At 47.7% G+C, this 18,809-nt stretch overlaps 2 protein-coding genes across 3 annotated transcripts; one reads left to right on the top strand and one right to left on the bottom strand.

Moving 5' to 3' along the window:
* The first annotated feature begins 345 nt into the window (after window positions 1-345).
* Window positions 346-9,612, top strand: CZIB (CXXC motif containing zinc binding protein). 2 transcript variants are annotated; one of them, XM_064147397.1, is made up of 8 exons: window positions 347-634; window positions 716-799; window positions 3,391-3,447; window positions 4,140-4,221; window positions 4,645-4,676; window positions 5,099-5,176; window positions 8,445-8,510; window positions 9,334-9,612. In XM_064147397.1, exons 1-8 carry the CDS (start codon window positions 629-631, stop codon window positions 9,409-9,411), a joined length of 483 nt encoding a protein of 160 aa, XP_064003467.1. In that variant the 5' UTR covers window positions 347-628; the 3' UTR covers window positions 9,412-9,612. The 2 variants fall into 2 exon arrangements, with proteins under 2 accessions (XP_064003468.1, XP_064003467.1); XM_064147398.1 differs by lacking the exon at window positions 716-799 and having other exon boundaries at window positions 346-634.
* A 1,262-nt stretch (window positions 9,613-10,874) lies between these two features.
* On the bottom strand, window positions 10,875-18,809 carry CPT2 (carnitine palmitoyltransferase 2). Its single transcript, XM_064147396.1, has 5 exons — window positions 18,387-18,809; window positions 17,622-17,702; window positions 17,401-17,507; window positions 13,419-14,723; window positions 10,875-11,840 (listed from the first exon to the last, which is right to left on the bottom strand). The coding sequence occupies exons 1-5, from the start codon at window positions 18,515-18,517 to the stop codon at window positions 11,509-11,511; spliced, it is 1,956 nt and encodes a 651-aa protein (XP_064003466.1). The 5' UTR covers window positions 18,518-18,809; the 3' UTR covers window positions 10,875-11,508.

Raw genomic sequence — 18,809 nt, 5'->3', positions numbered from 1 at the left:
TGGGCGGGGCGGGGACAGGCCCCCTGGGCGGGGCGGGGACAGGCCCCCTGGGCGGGGCGGGGACAGCCCGCCTGGGCGGGGCGCGGACAGGCCGCCTGGGCGGGGCGGGGACAGGCCCCCTGGGCGGGGCGGGGACAGGCCGCCTGGGCGAGGCGGGGACAGGCCCCCTGGGCGAGGCGGGGCCAGGCCCCCTGGGCGGGGCGGGGACAGGCCCCCTGGGCGGGGCGCGGACAGGCCCCCTGGGCGAGGCGGGGCCAGGCCCCCTGGGCGGGGCGGGGACAGGCCCCCTGGGCGGGGCGCGGACAGGCCCCCTGGGCGGGGCGCCGACAGGCCGCCTGGGCGGGGCGGGGACAGGCCGCGCCCCCGGCGCCATCTTGGTCGAGGGCAGCTTGGTCTTCACGCTGGCTTTAGCCCGTCAGCAGCAGGAGGCGGCCGCCAGCTTGACTGAGGGCACAAGCGCACTGGGATGGAGGGTGGGAAAAAAGCCCAACAGTAGAGCCACGCAGGAGCGGATCCAGCAGTAAAACCACGCAGGAGCGGATCGAAGCCTGCATCTCCTCCCGCGTCAGGAGTCCTGGTAGCACAGCGCCGCCGCGGCCCCGTGAGATGCCTGGCTCTCTGCGAGGCCATGGGGGTAGGTAGGAGCCGTGGCCGGGCCGAAGCGAAGCGGGCCGGGCGGGGCTGACGGCCTCTCTCGCTGCTTCTTGCCTTGCAGAGGATCGGGCTGCAGCTGCGGGCCACGCTGGAGAACATCACCCGGCTGCGGGCCGAGGGGGAGGACTTCCGCTGGTACCTCAAGGTGCGGCGTGGCCGGGCGGACCCGGGGCCTTGCGGGATCGGGGGAGCGCCGTTCTCGGCGCTGAGAGCCTGCCAGAACTGTTCGGCCGGGCAGCCGGCGACAGGCATTGCGGCGGTAAAAGTCACATTGGTCGGTTTAAACAGCGACGTGGGGTGTTTTTCCCAACACAGTGCGAGCAGTCAGTGCGATGGCAGGAGTATACAGACAGCACACATTAGTACATGTGCGGCGTCACACGGGAGCCTGCATAGCCTCCGTTGGTGAGGTGGTTGGTAGTTCAGTACCACTGGCAGATAGGTGAGTGGTGAAATGAGTCATTCCCATCTTTTGTCTCCTGGTCCCGCGCTTCTTTCCTGCACTTTGCCACCCAACATAGTGAAAGACAGACTCCCTGCAGCAGACATACCCACCGTGTCTGAAAAGATGAGCCGGCGGGGAAGGCGACCAGCCTGGACGAGCAAACAGCTCCTGAAGGAATTGGGGGAAAAAAAGAGGGTGTATCACCTCTGGAAGGAGGGGAAGGCTTCTCCTGATGTGTTTAAGAAGGTAGCCAGATTATGCAGGAGAAAAATTAGAGAGGCTAAGGCCCAGCTAGAACTTAGGCTGGCCACTTCTGTGAAAGATAACAACGCTAAAAGGAAGGGCAAGAAAAGCCTCCACTGCTTACTGGACCAGGAGGGGAATACTATAACTGATGACGAAGAAAAGGCTGAGGTCCTGAATGCCTTCTTTGCCTCAGTTTTCAACAGTAAGGAGGGAGGAGTTCAGGGCAAGTGGCCTCTTGAACTGGGGGATGGGGTTGGGGAGCAGTGTGTTCCCCTGGAAATTCATGAGGAATTAGTTCAGGACCTGCTGAGCCATCTGGACACCCACAAGTCCATGGGACCAGATGGGATCCATCCCAGGGTGCTGAGAGAGCTGGCAGCTGAGCTGGCCAAGCCGCTCTCCATCATTTTCCAGCAGTCCTGGCTCACTGGAGAGGTCCCAGGAGACTGGAAAATGGCCAACGTGGTCCCCATCCACAAGAAGGGTCGGATGGAGGAACCTGGGAACTACAGACACGTCAGCCTGACCTCAGTGCCAGGGAAACTGATGGAACAGGTTATCTTGGGGGTGATAAGAGCGCACCTAAGGGATGGCAAAGGGCTCAGGTCCAGCCAGCATGGGTTTAGGAAGGGCAGATCCTGCCTTTCTAACCTGATCTCCTTCTATGATCAGGTGACCCGCTTGGTGGATGTGGGGAGGCCTGTGGATGTGGTCTATCTGGACTTCAGCAAGGCCTTTGACACTGTCCCCCACAGCAAACTGCTGGCTAAGCTGTCAGCCCATGGCTTGGATGGCAACACTCTGTGCTGGGTTAGGAACTGGCTGGAGGGCCAGACCCAGAGAGTGGTGGTGAATGGTGCCACATCCAGCTGGCAGCTGTCACTAGTGGTGTCCCTCAGGGATCTGTGCTGGGCCCCATCCTCTTTAACATCTTCATAGATGACCTGGATGAGGGCATCGAGTCAGTCATCAGCAAGTTTGCAGATGACACTAAGCTGGGGGCAGATGTGGCTGGGTTGGAGGGCAGAAGGGCTCTGCAGCGGGACCTTAGAAGGGCTCTGCAGCGGGACCTTGACCACCTGGACAGATGGGCAGAGTCCAATGGGATGGGGTTCAATAGCTCCAAGTGCAGGGTGCTGCACTTTGGCCACAACAACCCCATGCAGAGCTACAGGCTGGGGTCGGAGTGGCTGGAGAGCAGCCAGACAGAGAGGGATCTGGGGGTGCTGATTGATACCCACCTGAACATGAGCCAGCAGTGTGCCCAGGTGGCCAAGAGAGCCAGTGGCATCCTGGCCTGCATCAGGAATGGTGTGGTCAGCAGGAGCAGGGAGGTCATTCTGCCCCTGTACTCTGCACTGGTTAGACCACACCTTGAGTGCTGTGTTCAGTTCTGGGCCCCCCAGTTTAGGAGGGACACTGAGATGCTTGAGCGTGTCCAGAGAAGGGCGACGAGGCTGGTGAGAGGCCTTGAGCACAGCCCTATGAGGAGAGGCTGAGGGAGCTGGGATTGTTTAGCCTGGAGAAGAGGAGGCTCAGGGGTGACCTTATTGCTGTCTACAACTACCTGAAGGGTGGTTGTGGCCAGGGGGAGGTTGCTCTCTTCTCTCAAGTGGCCAGCACCAGAACGAGAGGACACAGCCTCAAGCTACGCCAGGGGAGATTTAGGCTCGAGGTGAGGAGAAAGTTCTTCACTGAGAGAGTCATTGGACACTGGAATGGGCTGCCTGGGGAGGTGGTGGAGTCACTGTCCCTGGAGCTGTTCAAGGCAAGGTTGGATGTGGCACTTGGTGCCATGGTCTAGCCTTGAGCTCTGTGGTAAAGGGTTGGACTTGATGATCTGTGAGGTCTCTTCCAACCTTGTTGATACTGTGATACTGTGATGTCCAGTCAGCTCATGGGCTTGCTGGGATAGGGGCCAACTGGTACCTGCCTCCAGCACCTGTCTGCTAGGAAACAGTGGGAATTGTGAATTTGGAGGGCTCAATCAGCTCCTCCAGATTTTAATCCGCTGATTACTTTTCGTTTTCTGGCTTATTTTTCAGCTGAAATGTGGGAACTGTGGTGAGGTTTCTGAGAAGTGGCAGTATCTGCGCCTGATGGTATGTCTGAACCTCCTGCAGAACAAGAAGGAGATAACAGACCCACCTCTTACACACAAGGGGTATTACAATGCACCAGGGGCATGACAGCTCACACTGATGAGATATTTAATACCCATATGCATTCAGATAATGCTGTCATATTCTATGTGTTAAAGATACATTATATATATAATTAAGATATGGCACTGGAATGGTGGCTCTTGGTGACAAGTGACATCTGTAAAAATACCATTGGGAAGCAAAACGTGAAGTGGTACCAGAATAAGGTCATGCCTGTAGCATACTTCTGTGATGTGATGGAATCTTTTTGGAGAAGTTGAGGTAATTCAGAGTGAGTTAAGCAGGCTAAATTAGCATTTGGAAACTGAAAAAGCAGGATAAATCTGTCATTTGTAAGAAGAGGTTCTATTCTTGTCATCAATTGACCCTTTTTTTGCATACTACTGAATGGTAAGAATGCATTTTGAGGAATGAATGGAACATGCCTATATGGCTGAGACTACTCCCAAGCATTATTTTTGACAATCACACTTTTCTGAATCTCTTTAGTTTGAGACAAACCTTCTCATTGCAATGTTTTAAAAACATTAAAGACCATTGATATAAAAGCTACTTTATCATTGCAGAGGCTTCCAGTGGCTCACCTGGAGTGTGGTTAGAAATTATTTCTCTCTTGTCATGGTTTTTAGGACAGTGCTCCCTTGAAAGGAGGCCGAGGGAGTGCCACTATGGTGCAGAAGTGCAAGCTGTGCTCCAGGGAGAACTCTATTGGTAGGTGCTTAGAAACATAAGGGGCATCATCCACATTACACTTTTCTCTCAGTTTGTTTTTCAGTCCCCATGTTTGCTTGGCATCTTTTGTAAAGAGCATTCTTTACAAGTTCACTGCTGGCTCCTGAAGGAGACAGCAAGGCCTCCTGCTGTGACCAAAACTCATGTCCATAATGTCATTTCACAAAGGCACACTTCTTTATTTCTTTGCATTGGCTGGGCAACAAAACGGTGTTCTTAGAAGTGAGAAACACTGAACTCCACCTTTTGAGGGCCATCTGTGGGAACTGCTTGGGTACTTTGCTTCTTTTACTTTGTATAAGGAAATGCCTTTGAAAGAAGCAGCTGGTGCTTGGTTTGTGCTGAACAAAACTGCAGCCATAATGCCATTCAATTTTACACTTCTGTTTTCTTTCTCTTTAGAGATTTTAAGCCAGACAATCAAACCTTACAATGTAAGTTTGCTTTCTCTTTTCTATGAGTGAAAGATAAATAAGTATTAATAATATTTTTAGCTTTGGCTTTATTGTGACTTTCCTCTTCCAAGTGCAGAAAAAGCTAGTCTCCTTTGACAGAATATTGTCTTTTGTAGCCTCCTGCACACAGTCTCAAGAGTAGAATAATCTGATACATTTCATAAGCAAAGCTCAAAGCTCTATCACTCAACTTAGGGCTGTGTTAGTTTCTTTTTGAAGGCTTCCTTGGGTCAGATTATGATTCTAGTTAATCGCCACCTATTAAACAAGCCCTAGGATTTTGCTGTCACTTGGGACATCAGAGTTGATAACTCTGTCTTTAAAGCAGTTCAATCCTAGACTAACGCTTGTCACTCTGTCTGTATTAGATGACAACTGATGGTATTTGAACTCAATTGTAGGCTGAAGACAGTGAGAAATTCAAAACCATAGTGGAGTTTGAATGCCGAGGTCTGGAGCCAGTTGACTTTCAACCACAGGTGAGATCTCATTTTAAAAACCACTGTTAAAAGCCCCTGTAGAATGGTGAAGCATACACTGAAATGGTACTGCTCTTCCTGTAACGTCTGAGACCTTCCCAGTGTTCCAGCCTCTCCATAGTTATTACTTCATTTGATTCCAAAAAAGCTACCCCACAAGCATCTACCACAGCTCTGGTGTTCTTGTGCCAGCAAAACCTAAAATGAAACACACCTTGGAGTCACACTCAAATGGCCTTACAGGTGGCTCAGCACTGCTCATTTGAATTCATTTGGAAGGTCCTCAGTGCTCAGGTTATTGCAGAAGGTGAGGTGCATCATTCAGGGGAGCAACACTTGGCTTCTTGGTGTGTTACAGAGCAAAATGAATACTGCTGGCATTTTTCCACGTGAAACTTGCAAGCTGCAGATGGATGGCAGATAAAGGCTGTTGCAAAGCTCACCTCAAGGTTCAGAGCTTTATTCAGGGCCAAGCCAGTCTTCAGTGACTCATTTGCTTGTGCACGGTCATGCTGTATGCAAGCTAACTCCTTACTATATTTAGCTTATTATTCCAGTTGGATTAGGTGCAAATAGACTGACAAATATAAACCTGTCTTATCCTTCCCTCAGACTGTGACACTCTGCTAAGAAACTGACCAAAACAGTTGATCCTACAAAGAATTTGGTATAAATAAAACCACCGCTGCAGCCTGTTGCAGGAGGTCATCTTTTAAGTGAAGCCCATCTCTTTGAGGAACAGAAGGGCTACTGCTTTATTCCCGTTTGAAAGCTTTGCAGCCATACTTAGGAACCTGCACCTCCAGGAAAAAATCTAGAAAAAGACTACAAAATGTAGATGTTTATAGCTCTGCATCCTGTCAGTTTTATTTTCCTCTGCAGAACAGACTTCACAGCTGTCATAAAGCTCTTAATGTAATAGTCTTTCCATGTGGTCTGTGCACTGTGTTGGAGAGTACTCTTGAATCCCTGAGCAGATAGTGAATTTTCTGAAACTTGAGTAAATATATGGACTTCTACAGATCCAAACAATTCTGTAAAGTGCTTTGCATTTGACATGGTCCAGGCCACTCTGCCCTTCTCTACAGCCTCTATCTGGCTTTTGATAAGCACCAAGCAGCACCCACTATAGCACTACTGAACTTTCTTTGTATATTTTATAGACATAACACAGTCATACCTGAAGTCAGTTTAGAGTGGCCAGGAGGAGGTTGCTCTCTTCTCTCAGGTGGCCAGCGCCAGAACGAGAGGACATAGCCTCAGGCTGCGCCAGGGGAGATTTAGGCTTGAGGTGAGGAGAAAGTTCTTCACTGAGAGAGTCATTGGACACTGGAATGGGCTGCCCGGGGGTGTGGTGGAGTCGCCGTCCCTGGGGCACTTCAAGGCAAGGTTGGACGTGGCACTTGGTGCCATGGTCTAGCCTTGGGCTCTGTGGTAAAGGGTTGGACTTGATGATCTGTGAGGTCTCTTCCAACCCTGATGATACTGTGATACTGTAATATATGTATGTCTTATTTAAATTACACCAGTTTCCTCAAAAAAATCATTTGAGTGTGAGAAAATAGCCTTTCTCTGCTATAAACCCTCTTTTCCTACTTAGTCACAGCAGCAAATTAAAACTTGTGTGTCCTAGTAATGGGCAACTTTCCCCTAATTACTTAACCTTTCTTGTTCACTGTGTTTGAGTAGCTACGTTTGCTGCCAATCTGATACATGACTTGGATCTTTACTTGAGGGTAGTGTCTGGTTTTGACCCTCAGGTGAATGCTTCAGCTGAAAAGTGGAGGGTTCTTATGCCGTTTCTCATAAACCTTCTCAAGTTTCTTTGCCGTGAAGCAGAGCCAGTAGCTTCCTTGGTTACACAAGTGTGACAGGTCACTGTCATTGTAAAGCTAGTTGTCATTTTTGCCTTCCCAGTGTTCATGCTCGGCAGCCAGCAGAGGGCGGACAGGGCACTGCCCGGCCCATCTGCCTTCGCAGGTGACCTGACACCGAGGGTGCCGAGTGGCTGGTAGAGGCTGCTACTTGCAGCCACACAGCTTCTTGTTCCTTGGAGGCCTGACCAACGTTCCCGGTGTTTGTTCTGTCCTGCAGCTCTCTCTGCATTTTGTGCCACGATGCTGATCCTCCTCCGTGCCTCTAGCAGTTCCCTTGGGATGGGCTTCGGACAATTCTCTAAGGGCCACATTGCCACCATGCCTTGCACATAGGTAGATAGGTAGCTGTCCTGTTATATCTGCCACACTCCATGGCTTATTTAACTCCCAGGTGCCTAACCTTCCATTCAAATTCTCAAATATTTTAAAATCACATGGCTTCCTTCACATATTTTTACACAGTTATATGACTGGCACTAGTGGGGATTTCATTATCAAAAATGCAGGTGAATATCCCTTGCAGAAACCCAGGAAGAAGCTACCTTTGATTTTTAGCCACTTAATACAATTCTGCAGTTAGAAACAGCAGTGTAAGAAACCTTCCTGTATGCTACAGAGGTAGCTGAGATTCCTTTAATTTACTTTAAAACAAATACAACTTACTGTATATCTTGAGAACTGAACCCTAGAACAGGCAAGCTCTTCCTGTAGAAGATAAACCAGAACACCTTGTTCTTGTGCTGTACCTCACTGCTACTTCCTTCTTACTCTGTCCTTTCTTCCAACTCCTTAAAAACAGCAACAGTAACAACATGAAGACCTCTCCCTTTTGACTGATTTGAGTTTACTAACCTGTTCCTGCAGCCAGCCTCCTTCCTCCTTGCTAGGCACTCCTGTACCTAAATCAAATCCAAGCTGCTCTTTCTCTAGTGTGGATTTTGACAGTATTTAAGCCAAAGCTATTAACACTCTTCCACATTTCCTTTCTGATGTTTTCTTGCAGTGTAAGTTTATTATGAAGCTGTGTTTGTGTAATGCCTGTAGGGATTCTGAGCTCAAAGCTGTTAGTAGTCAGGCACTGCTATATCAACTTAGAAAGTCAAGTTTAACGTTGGCTACAATACCTGGAAATTTGGCAGAGAAAACAGAGGAGCAGTGTTCCCTCATTTTACTCTGTGGCTGCTCAGGTTGACTTTTTCCAACTCACACAGGATCACAACCTTATACTGACCCTTCACCAGGAAAAAGCCTGACTGTTCTTTCTGCCTACTTTGAAGAGGAGAATAGACATTTGTGCTGAGATCTTTTCTTTAATCATTGTTCCAGTGATCATATTTATTATTTTCTTGGTACAATTTAATCTTAAAAACTTAGTGCAGATGTGTTTGCAGGCAGGGTTTGCTGCTGAAGGTGCAGAATCTGGCACGCCTTTCAATGACATCAACTTGTTAGAAAAGGTAAGTTGTGTTTCTTCAGTAAATCTGATTACCTGGCTTTCTGATCTTAAGTCCCAAGGCCAAAATACACACACTGCACATGCAAGGGACTGGTTTTGCTCTTTCAAGCAGAGTCATATTTGGAGAGAGAAACTAGGTCGACTATGAGCAACTAGCATTACAAACTGTCATTTTGCTAGCTTAGGAGGTGACAAAAGTACAAATGCAACTTTTCTTCTGAGTCACTCAGGAATTCCAGAGAGCAAACACTTGGAGCACTGCATGTCTGGAGTTACTTGGAGTGGTGAACTGACTTTTCAGGAAGGTGCTTGCACCTTTTCCTGTGTGCAGGGATGTTAAAAAGTAAGGTGGAGACACAGAGATGTTAAAAAGTAAGGTGAAAACACTGTACTTCAACTGAGATTAATGACTCCAGCACTGCAAATCTTCCTTGGCTGTGAGCGGGAATCTCAAGGTCAAATTTGTTCCCTGGTATCCTACTTGGCAGGGATCTGCTTACCCACCTGACTGGGTTTTTGTAAATGATAGCTAATCCTTTCATCTGCCATGGTTGCTGTCTTGTCCACTGCACACTGTGGACTACATATGAAAAAATAATTTGTAAAAGTGTTAAAACCACTGAGACTGAAGCTCATTTAATTTCAAGCCAGTGCTCCTCCTTCTCCCAGATACCAGAAACTAGCTTAGAGACTATACAGCACTTTCCACAGAAGTCTTAAGACTGAAATCTTGAGTAAAGTCTAGTTTCAGTTTGAATTCCAGTCTGTGTTTTAGACACAATTGCATTCTGTCCTCTCTAACATTGTGCTCTTATTTCCCACAGGATTGGAATGACTATGATGAGAAAACAAAGGAGTCTGTTGGAATCTATGAAGTTACCCATAAATTTGTAAAATGCTGAAGTTCATACCTTTGATAAATCCTGGTGTACTTGCTGGTGAAGGAGCTGTAACTGTCAGATGCCGTCTCCTGGGAGTTACTTTGCACATGGCTGTACCATAGCCATGGGATCCTAAGTTGTGTTTACTGTACCCAACATGCCCTACTGAAATATTTTCCACAGAGTGCTTGCAGACAGCCTCAGTAAAAACGGAAAGCCATACTGGAAGCAGTATTCTTGACTGCTCTGCACCATTGTCTTACTGCTGCCTTTTAGGAGAGGTATAGCTGTGATGGATTGAAGCTTCACTGCTGTATTCCTGATAGCTACTCAGACAATGCAGAGCTCTTAATAGGCTATCAGCAAGATGTATCCCCATCTGATTCCCTAACATAAGCAAAGAAGGTCTTTACACTCACCGTCCTGTCAGCAGAAAAGGGCTGTGAGTGCCAGTCAAGGGACTGTGGTAATGGTGAGGGAAAAGGTACATCTTCAGTCGCTGTCTGCCAGCTCAAGACACTGAGGTGAGATTACTGAGAACACTTCCTGAGCTTGGCTGCTGACACACTTCACAGAATCACAGAATTAACCAGGTTGGAAAAGACCTCTAAGATTGAGCCCAGCCTATCACCATGCCCTTCTAATTAACTAAACCATGGCACTAAATGCCTCATCCAGCCTCTTAAACACCTCCAGGGATGGTGACTCCACCACCTCCCTGGGCAGCCAGTGCCAAACACTATGTTCAGTTTTGGGTTCCCCAGTTCAAGAGGGACAGGGATCTACTGGAGAGAGTCTAATGGAGAACTACAAAGATGATCAAGGGACTGGTGCTTTTTGGTCAGGTGAATAAAAGAGAGGATCTAGTCAATGTTTATCTGAGGGCTGGGGGTCAAGAGGGAGCAGACAAATTCTTCTCAGTTGCGCCATGTGATAGGACAAGGGGCAGTGGATATAAACTACAGCACAGGATGTTCCACCTCAACAGGAGGAGGAACTTCTTTACTGTAAGGGTCACAAAGCACTGGCACACGCTGCCCAGAGAGGTTGTGGAGTCTCCTTCTCTGGAGACTTTCAAGACCCATCTGGATGTGTTCCTGTGCGACCTGAGGTACATTATTCTATGGTTCTGCTGTGGCAGAGGGGTTGGACTTGATCTCCAGAGGTCACTTCCAACCCCTAACATCCTGTGATCCAACAAGCAGAAAATAGGGAAATGTCCTGAGGTTACCTTTCTGCAATAAGAGCAAGTTTGGAAAGAGAGACTCCCAAGAGATAAAGTTCAGTGATTTTTAAAGCAGAAGAGCACAGGCTTAAACAGCAAAGCAGAAGCAGATTATTGGACAGAGGATGTATGGAAGGGGAGAGCCAAGACAGCAGAATGCTTTCAGCAAGACTTTTTTCAACCTTTGTAAGAAACCTGAGCTATTGCTAGCGGAGCCAACCATGCTGTGCACTGTCCATCTAGCAAGAGAAGAACTTGGTGGTTCTCAACAGACAGCTTTATTACAGTACAGTCTTTTCCAGTCAATTTACAACACAGTAATTGCAGGTTACTTCAAGCCTCTCAGGAGTTTTGTTTTGTTTTTCTCAAAAAGCTGTTAAGAGTGGCAAGGCACAGTCTGTTCTGAGATCGATTCAAGTTTCAAGAGAAAACTAAGTGTGGCAAGAGTGCAAATGTAACCATTCCTATTAAAAATTACTTGGGGGGGGGGGGTAAAATCAGCTGAAGAGTGATATCACAGGACTGCAGTCAGCCTGAACACTCTCAGAACACGTTCTGAGTTCATAAACTCAGCAACAATGCTTTAAATAATGGCTTTTAAGAACACGTGGAGGTGGTTAGAACAGAAATATCTGTTACTTAATTTTGACATTGCAAATGCTTGTATTTCTTGATGTATTACCTGATGTATTTCCTCAAAAAGGCATCCAAGGTCTGTACTTTAAAACAGATACAAATTTCCAAGTGGATCTACCAGTACTGAAGTTCAGTGAAGATAAATGAAGCCAATTAAGCTGGGCAGTCCCAGTCACACTGAACACTGATTAGCGTGCCAGATAGAGACAGGCTGCTTTTTTTACTGCAATTAAAAAGTCTCCCAGTGGTTTTATATCTTAACTACCAATCTTCTTGCCCTTTAAAACATTAAAGATGTCTTCTAGGGACTTGTATATACACTGAAGAAATTCTTTACCATTCCTAGTTGGGTAAGAGGAAACATTACAACCTATCCAATTGTCATGTACCTGATACCCTACTCCAAAGCCATCAGCCACTACTGGGCCAAAGCCTCCCAGCTGCACAGCTGGGCTAACCAGTGTGCTTGTGGAGATGATGTTGTGGTTAAGCTGAGCGTAGGCTTGGTCTTGATAGAACTCAGGCAGTGCAATACCTTTGGATGAGGCCATGTGGCGCAAGCCAAAGAGATGCCGGTCAAATCCCTGACCTGTTAAAACAAAACAAGTATCAGAAAGCTAATTCTGTGGGAAGTAAGCTCCCTTAAATTGCTACCCTTTTGCCATATAAGAGGTCTGTAGAACTGGGGGTTATTTTCACAGAATCACAGAAACATTCAGGTTGGAAAAGCACCTCAGGATCACCAAGTCCAACCAATATCCCTAGTCTTTAAGGTGCACCCTAAACCATATCCCCAAGCACCTCATCCAAACAACTTCAAAACACATCCAGGGTTAGTTACTCAACCACCGGGTTGGCAGGTGTTATTTTTCAGAGCCCAGACATTCTGCAATTTTAATGCAGGTATCCTTGGTAACAGGGGCTTGCTGCTTTACTGCCAGCCTCAGCCAGCAATCATGGGAGTACACCAAAGTGCAGCATTGTCGAGACAATTTTAATAATGCATTACATTATTTAACTGAACAGACACAAGTTGTTCAAAACAGAAAAAGGCTCTCCTAAAAATTATAAGTCTAAAGAGGAAAAGAATCCTTCTCCCTCTACTCTGACCTGGTGAGGCCACATCTGGTGTACTGTACCCAGTTCTGGGGCCCCCGGTTCAAGGACCTCAGGGGAACTGCTTAAGAGAGTCCAGCACAGAGCCACAAAGATGATGGAGTGAAACATCTCTCTTAGAAGGAGAGCCTGAGGGAGCTGAGGCTCTTTAGCTTGGAGAGGAGAAGCCTGCAGGGTGACCTCATTCATGTTTATAAAGATGTAAAGGGTGAGTGCCAAGAGGATAGAGTCAGGCTCTGCTGGGTGATGCTCAGTGACAGGACATGGGGCAATGGTGGAAGCTGAGGTATAATACGGAAATTTCATGGAAACATGAGGAGGAATTTTTCACTGAGGATGACAAAGCACTGGAACAGGCTCCCCAGGGGGGTTGTGGAGTCTCCTTCTCTGGAAATACTCAAGACCTGTCTCGATGTGTTCCTGTGTGATCTGGTATAGGTGGTCCTGCTCTGGCAGGGGGGGTTGGACTGGATGAGCTTTTGAGGTCCCTTCCATCCCCTAATCTTCTGTGATTTTGTGTTCTTGCACCAAGGACAGAGGCCAGTTTTAGACTCTCCCCTGCTCTACAGTCAGTTTTACTGAAGCAATGCAAGTTATGCTTCTGGGAAGGACAATTCAAATGAAAGCACTTAGAAAAATACCAGAAGTAGCACAGCCAAAGAATTAGTTTGATTTGGAAGTGGTTAAAGCCTTTATCCCCTGCAGGGATAAGACAGTAGCTCCTCAGACATAAACCCCAAGTTCTTACTTGCCTTGGAGAGTACAACACACACTAAGTAGTTATAAAGTCTACAAACGGCCCGGTTGCTCTCAGGACAAAAATTAAGCTATAAAGATCCTCAACATGTTACCAGTGGGAAGCAGAGAGGTATTCTCCTCCATCAAGAAATGAGTCAAAAGAACACATTTTGAACTGCAGCCCTCTGCTCTGTCTTTCATCAAGTTTACATTAACATTACACCTCCATCAAAACTGCATTATTTAGGTGTCAAGCACATTTTCACAACACCCTTAGGACTAGTGCCTGAGCGTTTGCTGCATTGCTACTCACCCATAGCAGCTTCTTTTGTCAAACGCCCGTGGTATTTGGAGCACTCCTCTATCAACTTCTGAAGCTCTTCCGTGCTGTGTTTGGACAGTCCCCTAACAAAGGCTTCTGAGCACTTCTTTGTATGCACAGAGGCAGGGCGTATGGTTTCCGTACGACCGTGTTTGAAAGCTGCAGTGCTGCAGGACTCGTAGGTAGCAACAGTCTGATTGTACTGTCGAAGGAAAGCCATCTGGAAGGCAAGCTGGGCTACAGCATCTGGGCTCAGCTTCTTCTGCTTCAGAAGGTCCTTGCCTCCTTCATGGAACTGAATCAGATTGAGAGACAGGGACTCTGCAGTGGCATCAAACCTCTGTTTGGCTTTCGTAATTCCTGCTTTTAAGGTATCATTCAGCTTAAAGTCAAGTTTCTGTACTGCTCTAGAGGAGTCTACTGAAGCAGGCTGGGACTGGGGGCTGATGGCTGGTGTCTTGGTGCTGTCTTTAAAAACCTCATTCTGGAACCTGAGCACAGCCACACCATCTCCCCAGGAATGTTCAAAATTAACTCCTGCAGTGCCATCCTTTGTTATGATGAGGTTAAAGGATTTATCGTACCAGCGGTTAGCACCATCTCCATGCAACATAGTGTGGGACAAGTGCACAAAGTCCTTAACAGGAAAATCATCTAAGCTTAAACAAAACACAGCAGAGTCTACTTTTTGAAGAGCTTCCTCATTGCCATTCTCCAGTAGCTGCTTTCTCAGCAATGCCCACGTATCTCGGTTTTCACTGGAAAGGTAGCCAAGAGGGAAGGCTGGAGCTGGACTGTTGTCACTGAGAATGTATTTCAAGTGTGCTTGTATTTCTGAAGGCTTCAGCATATTTCCATCTCTATCAATGACATCAAATACATAAAAATTCCCATTTCTCAGTACTAGTAAATGCTTTGCTTTTTCATCTGTGTAAAGCTCATCTCTGTTGAGCTTGGGCAGACGAGTAGAATTGAAAAGTCTGAAGTACTGAGACATATCCAGGGGGTAAGCATTGACCATGTAGGCACCAAACCAAGAAACTGAAGAAGGCACAAATCGGATAATGTTTTTAAAGAGCTGAGTGTCACTTTTTTCTGGGTTGAGGTGAAAGACCTCTGGTTCAAGATAACCAGCTCTGAAGGTCTTCATGAAGCGTATAGCAGAAACAGTCATGTTGGTCGCTCGTATGAGCTGATCATTGTATTCAGCTTTTGGATCAGGATTAAAAGACATAAACGCATTAAAATTCAAAACAACGGGTTCCCGTGCTTTTAGGTACATGTCAAACCAGGGACCTGAAAATGGGGAGTTGAGAAATAGGTCAGAACATAAAAGCAGCTTACTGGGTCAGGCGAGAGGATTGCCATCTTCAACAGTGATCATGAACAAATACCTACTGAAGTGCACCCAAGCAAGAACACACATAAGCAGTAACTCCCCTGCAGACTCTCCTAAGCTCCAGTTATGAAGAAAGGCACTGTTGGCTAATTGCAAAAACATTGTGTTTGGAGTAATCCACACCAAGTGTCAAGGTCATTAGCAACAAGGACCAATTACCATGTTTTCTGTTTGTCTCTGTGATAAGCCACAACCCCCACAATGTACGATGCAGCTCCCCAGCACTGTATTTTGCTGCACACCTCACATCTGGAGTGGAGCATGCCTTTATATACCCTTAAGCCACCGATTTCTGCAACTCAGCCACCTAGGGCATGCGTCTCTTCAGAGCAACCTTTATTTCTGTTCCAGCATCTCTCTTCACCTACATATGCTGCTTTACATTCCCACCTCCTTCCTCTTTCTGCTACTGAAATGATCACTTCAGGGCACAACCTCCTCACACTGATACCTTACCACCCATCCCTCGAGCTGGCAAAAAGCCAAGGTTAGACTGGACCTCACAGGTATTCTCCCAGAGCCAACAGACTTTGGAAGCAGAATTACATTGTACACAGGTCTTCTGGACAGTCTGTCAACGTATCAAGAAGCATGAATGTGACCCAAAGGTTTTGCACTTGCCAAAACCAAGGCAATCAGTAACAGCTTTAAAGGACAGTCACACCTTTACACCTGCCTCTGAGCAAACTAAAATCCAGAGGGCATAGGCAAAGGAGGGATATTTAAAGCAGGTTCTATTTCATCATTCTCAGCTTCAAACCATACTCCGGTATTGCACACTGACTGGATGGAGATCAAGGACAAAAGTGCACACCAACTCCATCTCAAGGCAGCCGTGGTACTACTAACAAGCCCGGAGCAGTCTCAAGTTGAACCTGTTGGCTTGTAAAAGGGCAATGGGTAACTCAATGACCTAAGTTACAATTTCCATGCCAGGTCCTCAGAGGTGAGTAACTTGCATTCATCTCATTCTAAAACCACATCTGTCATCATCATGTAGCTGCTTAACCTTGGATTTGGAAATCCAGGGTGGAGGCAACTATACATACTTTCAGAAACCGACGTCAAGTGGAACAAGTATTTTATAAGGCCTAATAAGAAATAACTAAACAAAAAGGAACGCAAGCATCCTACAGTCCACATACAAAAAGCAGCATGCTGGCTAGCACTGACATACACAATAAGGCACCAGTTAAAAGAGGCGTTCAAAGTGAATGGCAAGTAAAGGGTAACAAACCAAACAGCAACTGCTCTGAATTCACCTGGATTTCTCTGCAGTATCTGTGGTAGCCCTTATAGGTTGTCTTAACAGAAAGCAAGGGTAGAAGTATGTTCACTGAGCAATACACAAACTTCTTCTGTAGCTATTTCAGTATTTCCATCTCTGTCACTACCCATCCAATACCTCCAAAAGCAGGCACTTGTATTTGGGAGTCAATGGAAGTAGTAATACAGAATAATTAAAAAACAGAACAAAACCAATGTATATTCTCCCTCTCTCAATTTGTTTGTCTTTATTCTCATCTTCCTTTCTGTCTCTCCTTTTTTTTTGACCTTCACAAGAAAAGGGGTTCATCATTTCAAGGGGTTTTGTTTGAAGTCCATGGCACTGACCACTTCTACCTTGCGAAGCTTACCCATGTTCTATGAAGCCATCCCCAGAGTTGCTGGTAGCAATGTGAAACTATCTGAAAATGATTGCTTTAGCTTCCTTAAGGGAGTTATGAGTTAAGCTCCTCTATTAACATAAATACACAGTAACACAAAAAGTAACAAGATTGCAACTCAAATTTAAACGCAGTAAGTCATGAAAAAGCACAGCTTCTTCAATTCCAATCTATACACAATCATGGTATAAGAGAGTTAGTGGCCATTCTTTCCACCAGACTCAGAACTTGCTCGAGTACAGGTTGTGCTAGTTTGAAGCTAGCTAGAATGTTTTGGTGAGAAGAATTAGATCACAGGCTGTGAAAGGGAAGCAACGGTCATGTCTACTTCACTCATAGGCCTGCTGAGATGTCTAAGAACAAGAGTACAAACATAGATAGGAGTAGTTGCTCTCTGCCCAGGCTCTGGGCTGCATCTCTCTAGCCTCACCTTCTGTCTCTCTGATTAATCCACCTGCTTCCTAATCCCCCTGGCCGACCCTCCATTCTTCCTTGGGCACAAGGCAACATCTGGGATAAGGTAGAGAGAGGGGTGGGAGAAGGTGGAAGGGTGGAAGCCCCTCTTGGGGACTCAGGTTTCTGGGAGGGGTGTTGTGTTTCTGTATTACCCTTCAACGTGTATATTTCTGTATATAACTGTATATATATATATATATATATATATAGTAAATATCTGCTTGTATATTGTGCTAAGCTGTAAATATAAGCTTCACTCATTTTCCAGAGCCGTCTGAGTCTACTCTGGGTGATTTCCAAAGTATGGGGGGGCAGGTAACACCCAAACCATCACAAAGGTAAAGCATGTAATTCCAAGATTATGGAGAACAAGCTTCAGCTTATTTAAACTGTAACATTATGAGCTCTTATCTGTCCACAGATTCCTTCTACACTCAAGAGGCCAACATACCTGTGATATAACTAGTATGCTTGTTCTGATTGTCCTGAGCAACCAGTTGCTCGTGCAGCTCCCTTCCAATCCCCTTTTCGAAGTGATGAGCAAGTTCTTCAGTTTTCCTACAGCAACCAGTAAAAGAGTCAAAATGCTGTCACAGCCATATTTTGTATGTGTAACACAGGGCTTTGATGCAGCCCATGGCACTGCAATATGCATATCTTGTTTGTCCATACCTGAACTGGTCATCACTTAAAAGCGGTTTCTGAGCACTCAGGTATCTCCTAATTGTATCTTCTAGTTTGGGAACTGGCAACCTGAAGGAAGTGGAACAGAGACACTCACATTTTATGAGCAGTGGTACTAATGAAGCCTGAGTTTCTCAAACAGCTGTCCCAGGCAGACAGGGAGCAGAGGTCAGCGTAAGGTGCTTGGAAAGCCAGGTGATATATCAACTTGACTCCAGGGAATGCAGTGGCGTGAACCACTGCACGGAGAAGCAGGTTTACAGATGGAATGCTAGTTCAGCAGCCACCCTGCACCAGGACTCACCTCACTACTGGGGGCTGAACGTTCTGCCTACTCTCCCTTGCTCCCCCTTACTATAAAATAATCCTACCACATCAACAAAGGTTACTTTGCAGCCTGAAGAGACGTTTCAATAGCGGGTCTACAGTCACGTTTACTCTTAACAACCCAGAACCGTTCCCCTCCACCGTGATTGAGGAAGAGCACGCACAAGCAGCGAGCAGCCCGAGCGCGGCCACACACAAACAGGACGGGATTACTTTCTCTGCCCTCTCCTCGCACCCCAGACAGGACGGCCACACACGGCCACCAGCCGCCACCGTACTCTGCTTCGCGGCCCTCGAAGGACGCTCGCTCCCGGCCTTGGCCCGGCCCCGGTCCGGCAGCGCCTCAGGAAGGCCGCGGGGCGGACGGACCCGTCGGCCGGGGGCCCCGGCGGGGACAGCAGGGAGCGGAGGAGCGTCCCGCCGTACCTGGGCAGGCTCTTCTGGTAGTGCATGGTGGGCACGACACTGCGGTGCAGGAACTCGGCAGCCGCGCTGCTGTATCCCCGCCGCCAGCCCACCGCCGCTCGCCGCGGCAGCAGCAGCCGCGCCGCCATCATGCCCGCGCGTCACAGGCCGCCGAGCACCGCCCGCCTGCCGCCGCTCCGGGGCGGAGGGAGCGGCCGCCGCGACGCCCGGCAGCGCCGCTGAGGACTGTGCTCCGCCCGGCGCTGCCGATCGCCCAGCCCCCTTCGGGATGAGCTCGCAACCCCTGCGGCGGGGCGGGGCGTTCGCATCGGCGCGTCGGAGAGCTGGGGCTTGGTGCCCGACATCTGCCTGTGGAAACGGCGAGCCGGGGCAGCCAAGTGGCCTTCAGGCGCCGCGAACCCGGAGGCTTCCCCGAGTGCTCCG

The sequence above is a fragment of the Pogoniulus pusillus genome, chromosome 8 (genome assembly GCF_015220805.1).
Source record: "Pogoniulus pusillus isolate bPogPus1 chromosome 8, bPogPus1.pri, whole genome shotgun sequence".
Classification (NCBI taxonomy): domain Eukaryota; kingdom Metazoa; phylum Chordata; class Aves; order Piciformes; family Lybiidae; genus Pogoniulus; species Pogoniulus pusillus.
The sequence above is the reverse complement of the archived record's forward strand: the minus strand, read 5'-3'. Positions and strand labels throughout refer to the sequence as shown.